The 11,416-nt window shown below is 39.6% G+C and overlaps 1 protein-coding gene across 1 annotated transcript; it reads left to right on the forward strand.

Moving 5' to 3' along the window:
* The first annotated feature begins 58 nt into the window (after positions 1–58).
* On the forward strand, positions 59–11,287 carry ccz1 (CCZ1 homolog, vacuolar protein trafficking and biogenesis associated). The gene is made up of 17 exons (XM_079334179.1): positions 59–293; positions 1,765–1,839; positions 1,927–2,023; positions 2,126–2,223; positions 2,938–3,031; positions 3,167–3,247; positions 3,328–3,375; positions 3,484–3,567; positions 3,997–4,172; positions 4,882–4,963; positions 5,258–5,319; positions 7,706–7,817; positions 8,133–8,166; positions 8,345–8,462; positions 9,528–9,686; positions 10,299–10,426; positions 10,514–11,287. The coding sequence occupies exons 2-17, from the start codon at positions 1,826–1,828 to the stop codon at positions 10,567–10,569; spliced, it is 1,443 nt and encodes a 480-aa protein (XP_079190305.1). The 5' UTR covers positions 59–293; positions 1,765–1,825; the 3' UTR covers positions 10,570–11,287.
* The last annotated feature ends 129 nt before the right edge of the window (positions 11,288–11,416 follow it).

An 11,416-nucleotide genomic window follows, 5' to 3' on the forward strand; every position in this document is an offset into this window, starting at 1 on the left:
AAATATTATTGTATGAAACCACAAATTGCACATATCAAGTACGCGTCGTTAGTATTTCTTTAAAGTTTATAATTCATGTCCTAATTATGCAATAGGAACCTTTATTGGCTTGAAATCAATTTTACCCGAACAGAAGACCTTGTGACACCGCGCTGTCAAAAGCAGGAAGTTAAGAATGTGAAGTATAATGCGGCATCTCTTCATATCATTGATTTCATTTCCTCATTTTAAATTATTATTTACGCACTGTACAACCACAGGCTCCTGGACGGGTCGGACCTATGCTCTGTAAGGTGAGTGTTACCGTCGTGTTGCTCTCGTGTTCTCGTGTTTTTAAGCTTTTCTCCACTGCTAGCATAGCCCGGCTAGCTACACTAGCTGCATATTGACTTGAGTCCGGCTGTTTGCTGGTTTGTCACCAGGTTATGTCAAGCCGTTGTGCTCGTTAATACATAGCCATACCTTGTGTTTAACTTTTTTGCGTCTTTATTTATATAAAAGGCTCAGGTTTCCGCACTGCACAGTTACAAGATTAACTGAGTCACAACACAGTTTAAACAAGATGTAAACTAACTTTACTGCAGCAAAGGACAGTTTAAGTCTGTATCTATCCAAAGTTGCTCTGTTGAATCGGTGATACGGCTTATAGATTATTGGCTAAATTAAGAATATTTAGATGGAAAAGCGCACAACACACTTGGCTTCTAGTCAATTGTTAATTAATGTATTAAAAGGTTACAGACAACTAGCTTCATAAATCCCCCCCCCGCCCCCCGCCCCCCGTGATCAGTGACTTCACACACCTCATTAAAATGAATGTAATCTAAAACAACAGTGCTGAAATAATAAAACATCCCACCCTGAGAAGGATGAGAGCATTGTCTTATTTAGACTAGTTTTGATTCATGCAAACAACGCCCTCTGCTAGATTGTTTCACGACATCATTTACAATCATCCAAGCATTATTTTCTGGATTAAATGTTCTGTAATTAAAAATCCCATTTACTTCTATGTAAGAGCATAGAACCAGTCTGTTATTGAGCTATACTGGCTGACAGGTATTACATTTCTTTAACACTACTCTGTGAAGAAGCTTTGTGCCAATCTGACATTTCCAATGTCAATACGTCAGCTCAGAGTATCTGCTTGGGATGCTCCAGTATTGGCCATGTTGACAGACATTGGTCAAGCAGCAAAGGATGTGGCATGCACGAATGTCGGTGGCTGATGTGTATCTGTTGTTTTGCATCAATCTAATGCTGGAAAGCTGAAGCTGGGATACCAAACTAATGATTAAAGAGAAAAGGCCTTGCGGAAGGATCACCTGATAGATAAGTGTTAAGTTTTCCTTGGTCACGCATTAAAGAAAACATTGGCAGTGTAAAAGTCTTGAGGAAAGATCTGTGACAAGAGGAGGATGGACGACAAGCAAAAATAGAAATGCATTGGCTCTCGTAGCTAGTTTGAAACAGAAAATAAAAAAAGAAGTCGTACAAAAAATGTTGGTCTTGAATTTGGCCATTAGCTAAGGGACTAAACTTTCAACATCAGTCTCTTTGCCTCCCTGACTTTCAAAATCAGTGCATCTACAGTATCTCATATCAGCTGTAATGGTGTGAACCTGATAAATCTGCATTCAGTACTTCAAACTTTTCCCTGATACACCAACCTACTCAGAATGTTTGTTCCTTCAGTTTGACATGAATGTTTATTATCATTTCATTTGTCTTATTAATGTGATTGTACTTGTTATTATTCTGCAGGCACACGGCATGCTAACCAAACTGCCTTTAAAGCAAAGTAATCCAGAAACACGTTCTACTAATGCTGATGATTAGGTAAAGCATGATTTTTTTTATAATGCAAGACAGATATTAATGCAAGGTTGTCATCTTTTGTTTGTGTAATCTTTCCTTTTGTTACAGTCCCAGAATGGCATCAGGAATGCAAGACAAACAGTTCACACCATCTCTGCTCAGTTTTTTCATTTATAACCCGACATTTGGACCCCGGGAAGGAGAGGTGAGCTTCATTCTCAGATTAGTGCCTGACTTCAAGCTAAATACATTTCCTTTCCTATTTAGTTTCACTTGCATTGCTAATTTGGGATGTGTCCTATTTTAGGAAGAGAAGAAGATATTGTTTTACCACCCAAGTGACGTCGAGAAGAACGAGAAGATCCGAAATGTTGGCCTATGTGAAGCCATTGTACAATTCACCAGGTAAAGAGTTTGGATCTGAAAATCCTCTGAAGTGTTTTTCATTGGTGGATTTGTGTGTGTGTTTATTTAGCCTTCTTGTCATGGATTTAAACTTCAAAAACAAAGTATAACTGCTGTGATATAAAAACCTTGTATCTAATATTACTAAATGGTAAAAATGATATTAGAATTGTTCCACTGTTTGCTATGAGCCCATCTGAGCACTTCCACTAAAAGGGTTTTATCTTCGCCACTTCAAGTTCTCTTTGTTATTGTTGGTGTCTGACTGCCTTCCTATTTCTGCTGAAATACCCTTTTTGTTGTTTCTTTTGTTAAAAAAAAAAGTGTTCTTTATCTGGATGCTTGTGGTCAGAGGTGGGTTTGTTTCAGGGAGAAGTAGATGGAGACTGTAGTCAAAACTGAAGAGTAGACGATAATCATTTGAACCTTGACCTATACACTGGATCATTCCCAAACATGTGATAGACATTAATCATTCAGACTTGTTCTAACTAATGTGAAATGTTGTAGGTCTGCAGTTATGAAAACACAGCAGTGACCTTTCAACGTCACTGGCTTTTCCAACAAATCAAAACGCATCAATTCCATCAGAACCTCAGAAGAAGACAACAGGCGAATGTCAAACTGCTAAAGACACATATCAGATGTATAAAGCGACACAAGGTATTTCAGTGTGTTTCCTTTGTTTTCATGGTCACGTCATCCATCCTTCAGGACATTCTGCCCGACAAAACCAGCAAAATCTCTGCACACACAGAAGAATCGGCAGTTCTTCTTTGAGCCCGAGGACAGCTTCTGGATAGTCATGGTATCTCAAAGGCTTTACGTACAACACTTGTTCATCAGTGACTCTTTTTCTTTTGTGACATTGTTGACCCACTTGTCACCGTCAGACAGAAATCAAGCATGAGCTCTCTAATCCGTCTCAAACTTCGTTCCTCAGGTGGTTCGAAACCCGATGATCGAGAAACCAAACAAAGATGGCAAACCCCCAACAGTAGAATATCAGGAAGAGGAAATACTTGTGAGTGCCGACAGATTACCCGCCAACATTTGTTTCCTTCAGTTTGAAGTTGTGCTCACTGTGCCCTCTCTAATCTGTAGGACACAGTCTATGGTGCGGTGGTTAGAGAATGCTACAGTATGTACAAGGTGTGTTTGGTATCTTTTCTTTTTTTTCTTGCATGTCCTCCTTGTGAGCTCATTTGACTTCATACAAGAGTACCTTTTATTTATTTATACGTTTTCTTTTTATTGCAGCTCTTCAACGGCACGTTTGGCAGAGCCATGGAAGCTGGCGGCGTTGAGCTGCTCATTCAGAAACTTGAAAAGTTCTTCTACAGGGTAAAAAAAAAAGTGAACATTAAATCCTATCATCTGTTTTCATGTCGAGCATATTTTGAGCTGGCATTGACAGAGCTGGATTTGCCTGATGTCCTGGAATGATGCAGCTTAAATGGATCAAAATGTTTTAAAGTATAAGAAGTCTCTCCCTAATGAGGGAAAACCCTCCTTCAGTTGACACAGGATTCCCTCTCCAGTTAGTAACCCTCAGACAGGCAGAAACAGAGAGGGGTTTGGTGTGCTTATCAAGGGTTCAATGTCAGTGCTTCCTTGCAGGATGACGCAAGCGTCCCCACAGAGCATCAGCCAAAGTTTCTCATCCCTCTTGACTTCATTGCCCTGTAACAAAGCACTGAGCCGTTCAACTAAACCCTTTCACCTTCTCCTCTCGTGTTTCTCCGCCTCTTTGTGCCCGTGTGGCCTCCACAGTATCTGCAGACTCTGCACTTGCAGTCCTGCGACTTGCTGGACGTGTTCGGAGGAATCAGCTTCTTCCCACTGGACAAGATGACCTACCTGAAGATCCAGTCCTTCGTCAACAGAGTGGAGGAGAGCCTCAGTCTGATCAAATACACAGCCTTTCTCTACAACGACCAGCTCATTTGGTACACGCTTCTATCACTTAAGTCCATGTGCTTGACTCCAGAATCCACTTGAGGGTTTCGGTTGTTTTGTTGTATCATACCAAATCAACTCTTGTCGTCCGTCACCACCTTATATAACCCCACATATGCTTTCTAAACATACACAAATGTAAAATCCCAGCAACTGATATGTACACACTCAGCAAGGCATGCTGGGCAAACAGAGGTGGCTCCAACCACGACCTGTAATCCTCTTTGCAGTTAATGTGCTTCCTGACATGTCACCTGCCACTTGGCTGGCTGTGTACATACGGAGGGATTAACAGATTGTTAATGAAATGACTCCAGAGCCGTTTGATCTGAAGAGCTTTTAATTAATGTCCAAAATGAAGTGCCTGCATTGTGCACAGTATTCATCACGATACCTTTACTGACACAGATGAACCGTAATCGCCACTACGACTGCATGTGATGCTATTTTAACATCCAGCACATCGAGCACTCCTCAGTTGACAGCACACTGAAAATGCTGCACGCAGTCACATGTTTGTTTTTACAGTTTAAAAAAAAAAATGTTTTAACAAGGTGTGGCGTTAAGTTTTAAAGGTGCGACGGTATCATTCTTACATTTTGTTTTTACAGTTTTTAAAAAAAAAATATTTAACAAGGTGTGGCGTTAACTTTTAAAGGTGTGACGGTGTTATTCTTACATTTCGGTTGGGTCTTGCAGGAGCGGACTGGAACAAGATGACATGAGGATCCTGTACAAGTACCTGACCACTTCATTGTTTCCCAGACACTCTGAACCAGAGGTGAGGAGGGTTGGGAGTGCAGGAGAGACAACAGAATATAAAGCAGCTGAAAGAAGTGTGGGGGGAAAAAATGGGGCAAAATGAAAGAAATAAAGGAGCAGGGGATGACTTTGTAGGCTAGAATAAAGAGGCTCACTGCTATCTAGAAAAACAACAGCAAATGAGCAATAGTTTGACATGACATCCCAAATCCCTTCCTAATGTCAAACAATACAAGAATGTGTTTTAAATGAATGATCTAAACAGAAAATACAACAAGATGACTCTGAGCCTTCAAACATTGTCTTTCCTTAGCTGGCTGGCAGAGACTCTCCCCTCAGGCCGGAGGTCGCAGGGAATCTTTTGCACTATGGGAGGTAAGTCTCTGACCCGTGTCAGATGAAATCAGGAGTAGCATTTGTATTTTAGTTCATATGTCTCTTCATGTATTGTCATTTTAGAAGTAGGCTTTCGTCCTCTGACAGCAGAGTGCACGTGAAAGCTACACAAGAGAAGCACACGCTTAGTGGTTTCACTAAATAGTAAATGGTTTTCTTGTTATCCAGCATTTAAAGGGCACAACAGTGAAGTCTTTGTTGAGCATGGGGTCCCATCCTTTGGATCCTTCAGGGAGGGAAGAGTAGAGTCGTGAACTCAAGTCATTTGAGGGCTTGTTTGTTTTTTTTTTTTTTTGAGTGTGAGCAGCTTGATTAGGTTTGGCTCTATTTCACGCTGTCCAGAATTAAAGTTGGCTGGAGACAATAAAGATCCTCTGAGGAGGATCATGAAATCGTTGCCATCTTTAGTTTTTTTTTTTATTGTGATTGATTCATCTTCTCTAATATTTTAATGGAATAATTTTGGGTTTTGGATTGTTGGTGAAATTATTCAATAAAACGCACTTCACACTTCTAAACTAGACTTTCTTTATTCTCATTCAAATTTGAACTTTATAGTGCAGATGAGAACAACATTTCTTTGCATGAATAAATGAACATGAGGTAACAGCCATGCTTCCCCAGTGTGAGGATGTTCTTCGGCACAGTGGGGAATATAGCTACATGCTAACATTTTAACAAAGCCAAGCATTTTGATGTTTAGCTGGTATAATTGTTACCAATATGAATATGAGTGAAGAGAATTTCATCAGATTTGTAATGATTGAATTAGAAAGTTCTTGGAAACTGACCAGTGTATGGAGAATACCTAAAGTTTGACTTGCTGATGGTGTTTAAGGAAAATTCAGGAGAACTCCAAAGACAGAGCGGGTTATCTTTTGGGAGTCACAAATATCTTTAAAATACAACGTGACACTTTGCCACCAGCAACTGATGTGATTAAATTAAAGATGATGGGGACATCCTCTCGCCAACATCTAAACCGGAAACTTCACAATATCTAGAGTCCCCGGAGTTTTACATCCATGCTACTTACTGAGATCTTAGAATCTCCAGTAAACTCTTAATAAAAACATTTTTTTCTTAAATTCAAATGTCTGGCTTTAGATGATCTTATAACACAGGTATAACTCAGAGATTTACAGAGATATAGAAAGTGCGTCTTTACGCAGATGATACAGCAGTGTGTGTAAGTGTGCTTTCTCTGAGTCAGTCTGTTTAGTAGATGCATGCCTAGGTACATGTAGGTGCTTTTCATACCACTCTGTTCTTCCTGTTAACGAGTTCTCGACCAAGGCTTAGGTGTAACGTCTGCTGAGTATCCCTCAGGTACCACATTATTTGTGTGAACTACAAATACTGATTATTGTCTTTTTGTTGCCTTTGACGAACGTTGCATCTTTTCTTAGCAATAGACTGTGGTCACATGGTGATTGGACTAAAACCTGTTGATTTTTGGTGTGCTATTAAATCTTGGTGAACTCATGAGGCTGTATCAGAGGCTGTTAGCGGTACAACATAGGTAAACTAAAATGGGAACGAACTAACGGACGGTTTTGAAGAAGTTAGTCAAACACTGAAACCGTGTGTATAATAGATGCTCACAAGCTTACTGCTTCACCTTCCACACACTTCATTGCCTGGATTCCGTTGATCAGATTGGGTTACATTTTTATGGCCAGCTAATTTTCCGTGCCCTTTATCTAATCTGTATTTTTTTTCTTTTTTAAATGTTCAAAGCTGAACTGGCTAAACTCCTTTGACCTCTGCGTAATCTCTTCTCACTCACCAACAGCTGTTAGGATTTTCACTCCACTAGATGGCTGCTTTACCAGGTACCCAGGATTTGCTCCGAATTTGGGAGATCAGCTTTTCCATTTTTTGCGACTTTAGCTTAACAATGGTGTCTACCTCAGGGAGGTCAAAGCTCGGAAGGGTTCAGTTGCTATTCCTGAACTGTTTTTTATTTATTTTTTTTATGTGCCGAGATCCTCGTCTGTTTTTACATGCTAATTTCTTTTTCTTCCATTGCCTGTTTTTTCTTGAAATGGAAATATGAAATTTGTATTGACATATTGTAATGATGTGCTGTTGTGTCATGGTCTTTGAGCTCAAGGGAATTCCACTTTAATGTTTTATATCAAATGATACAATATAAAGATGATAAACTCTTGGCACCACTATTTGAGCTGACGTTGCTAAGGTGTGTTCCATCGTTCTTGAGGTTTCTCTTTTCGTACCGCATTGAAGGCATCACAACTCTTTTTTTTGTTTTTAACCTTGTCCTGTAATAATTGTCTCAGAAATAGAAATACTATTTTTCACGGCCGTACTTAAAACATGAACCCACCGCTTATTTTTCCAGGTTTTTAACAGGACCGACCAATCTCAAAGATCCAGAAGCCAAATTCCGATTTCCCAAAATATTTGTCAGCGCAGAGGACGGCTACGAGGAGCTGCATCTGATTGTTTATAAGGTGAAACAAAAAAGAAGTGATCTGCTAGTTTGGGACAGTGTGCACATGTAATCAGTCCTTTCTAGGGCAACATGTTTCATATTTGAAAACAGGATCAAGGCTTTTAAAATCTGTGACTGCAGGATTTGTGTTGGAACAGCTGATTAAAGATTTCATTTTCCACTGTTTAATAAAATGATATAGACTTTAGGGATTAAAGAGCTGGATTTTAAAATGATGAAACTGCTCCCAAAATGTTTACCATCACAGTAATGTCATTTCTAACCTGTGTTCCCCGAGTCTACATTTAAACTGCTTTGATCTGCTCTCTTCCAGGCGATGAGTGCAGCAGCCTGTTTTATGATCAATGGTAAGTACCAACCATCCGAACGCACGAAGGGAACTTCCTTTTTTCTTTTTTTTCTTTTTTCACTTTCCCTTGGCATCTTCTATGAAAGATGTTTCTACTATTTTTGTTATTCTGGATATGTTTCAGTTTCACAGTTTGTATCCATCTAAAATAGGACTCTCCTGTCCTCTTCTTGCAGCCTCTGTGGAGCTGACGAGGGACTTCTGTGAGCAGTTAGACGGCTTGGTTGGCCCTCAGCTCACTCTGCTGGCATCTGATATATGTGAACAGTTCACCATTAACCGCAGGATATCAGGGTCAGTCGAGAGAATCCACCTCTCCCCTGAATGACAACTCCACACTGTGTGATTACTGAGGCTCAGTTTGTGCACACAGCTCTTGATGTCTTGATACTTGCTCTGCAGATTTTGTTTAAATGGCTTCACAGTGATTACCTGATGACAAAAGCTGAGATTTTAATGTCATTGTTTTCGTGAACAGATGGAAACTTATCATGTACAGCTATTTCATAAATCAATCGTTTTTCAATGAAATTTGACAAATTTCCCCAAATGGAGCCTCCTGATTGGACAAATGTTGTTCTTTTCTTGGTTTTATTCGCTAAAAATGTTTCTGCTGACATGAAGTGAGACACCTAGCAATTTGATGGCATCCCTATGAGGGTGCTGGAACTGTGATGGGCATTTATCTCACTCTATTTTTTAAGGCCAAATAATCAATCTGTGGTTTGAGAAAATAATCCAGAGATTTATCCGCAGTAAATAAAAAAACGGTTACTTAAATTCTGGTCAAGAGTTGGAGCGACTGCAGCGTAAAGAAATGTTATTGTTTGTCATCAGTTTCCAGACAATCCTTTGTATGCAGCTCTGCCTGGCTGGCAGTGATAGATGACACTCTGGCACCATGTGATATCGTTGGGGCACACTACTTAAATGTAACTCAAGCAGGCTATCTTTAAAGACTCAGACTGGCATCCCGCTCCGCTGTCCCCTAACCCTGGCCATTAGCTACGGAGACGTCCTTGCCTGTAATCCAAGACTGGACTCCCAAGCCCAGACAATGTGATGGGCTCCTTTTTAATCACGCTGCTAAAGAATCCTTTGAATAAATAATGCCGTCCCAAAATCCTCAGCTGACATTCTTGTCTTTGCCCTGATTTGGTCAGCTGGGACTGTAAAGGAACAGGAGGGAGCAAAGAGAGAAGTCGGCATACAAACGCACTCTTCTAGCAATTACTGCTCTGTTGTCCGTTTTAGCTGCTTGTCAGTTTTTTTTTATGATTCTCCCTACCTAGGATGACAGCAGACTATCATTTATTTACATTTATAAACAAATGAATTGATTACGTTCTGTCCTTTCAGGCCGGAAAAGGAGCCCCAGTTTAAGTTCATCTACTTCAACCACATGAATCTGGCAGAAAAGAGCACCATCCACATGAGGAAGACCGCCAGCGTCTGCCTCACCTCCGTCCATCCCGACCTCATGAAGATCCTGGGAGACATCAACTGCGACTTCGCCAGGTGAAGCAGAGAACGCAGGCTTTCTAAAACTGTAGCTGTATCTATCTCCACACGCCTCCAGACATTTATTTACAAGTTTTCACAGTGACTGACCTCAAACCAGCACAGTGACTTCCAATTTCATGGAGCAAGAAAATGTGCTGAAACCTTTCTCACATGATTTGAGCACAGTTGTCATTCTCATAAGTAATGTGATGCCCCGGCTATCTTGTAAACTCACTATCAATTTAAATGGTCATGAGACTGGAGTCCTCATGTGACAGCCCTGTTTTCAGTCTACAGGACATGCTGTGGCATCAACACATAGAGCATTTGTTCCAATGGTGAATCAGTTCCTCTTTGTGTGCAGATGCTGCCCTCGGCTCAAAGCAAACCACAGTGTTATTTCTGTCGTAAAATACTTGGCTGTTTTTAGATGTTAAACACTAACTTAACAGCCTGGAGGTAATTTTTGATGAAAACTTCCAGAAATAGGAAAACGCCAGGACTTTTTTTATGAAGTTTTGATGTCCATGTTGGTAAACACATAATATTGAAGAACATTTTCCTACAAATACATGCTGTAAATGTGATATTGTTTGATGGCGCTAACTGCAGTCTTTCTGTCCTCAGGGTGGATGAAGATGAAGAAATCATCGTTAAAGCTATGACAGACTACTGGGTAGTTGGTAAGAAGTCAGACCAGAGAGAACTGTATGTGATCTTGAATCAGAAAAACGCAAATCTGATTGAAGTAAACGGTGAGTCTCCACCTCCTGGGTATAAACAAAAAGGTGTCCTCATGTGTGCCTCACTCTTTATGTCCTTTTGTCTTTTTCCCGCTGCAGAGGAGGTCAAGAGGCTTTGTGCAACACAGTTCAACAACATCTTCTTCCTGGACTGATGCACAGACTGTTTCGGCACACTAAAAACTGTCAGTGTTGCAGGGGACCATGACAGCATCAGCGTAATGCAATACTTGCATTGTAATATAAGGAAAAAAAGAAGAAGCTTTCTCACCAAGTCTTTTTTTATTTAATCTATACAAATTGTAATTTTCTCTTGTAATTAAGTGTAAATCCAGATTTTTACTGTACATGTACTTTATTTTCTGTCATTGTTTCCTTGTACATATTTGTAGGATTTTGTTAACTTCTGCTTTTTGATTTCTTTCAACAGTTTGTTCATGCATTTTGTTTACATGAACACATCATGACAATGTCTGAAATTGATTTAAACAACACACAGAATAGCAACTCCACGTTCTTTGATGATCAGAGATAGTTTTAAAATAAGACGCCATCATGTCAAAAGTATTGTAGTTTGTTAAGGATTATGCTTACTTTAAATAAATTAAGAGGTAATTTGACCAAGTGTAAGAAATGTCTTTTCTGCGTGTTAAAGATCCACATCAAGTAAAAGCCAAGGACAAAACTGCAAGTAGTGTTAATGTAGTACTTGTACTTCTACACTAATTGTAGCGATCCCATTTTCCAAAACACATCACATCACTGATCACACGATGAAGTTTAAGACACACTAGTGTACGATTGTTTCAAGTTGTGGATTTGTTGTGATTCTTTTATTGCTAAAGTAGGAAAAGATTAAAAGATATAATCTGACTGGTAAGATTTTCTAATATAATGTTTCAAGTTTCTGTTCAGTAAAATATAAACAGAAAATTAAATTGAAGAACAATAAAATATATCAATTGGCATCCAAACTGTGAATTACTGATTGACTGGGAATTA

This window comes from Symphodus melops, assembly GCF_947650265.1.
Source record: "Symphodus melops genome assembly, chromosome: 21".
Lineage (NCBI taxonomy): Eukaryota > Metazoa > Chordata > Actinopteri > Labriformes > Labridae > Symphodus > Symphodus melops.

Coding starts and splice junctions, on each gene's coding strand:
- ccz1 (XM_079334179.1), top strand. Junction 4,964..5,257: donor CCAGACACTCTGAACCAGAG/GTGAGGAGGGTT, acceptor GTCTTTCCTTAG/CTGGCTGGCAGAGACTCTCC. Junction 8,463..9,527: donor ATTAACCGCAGGATATCAGG/GTCAGTCGAGAG, acceptor CTGTCCTTTCAG/GCCGGAAAAGGAGCCCCAGT.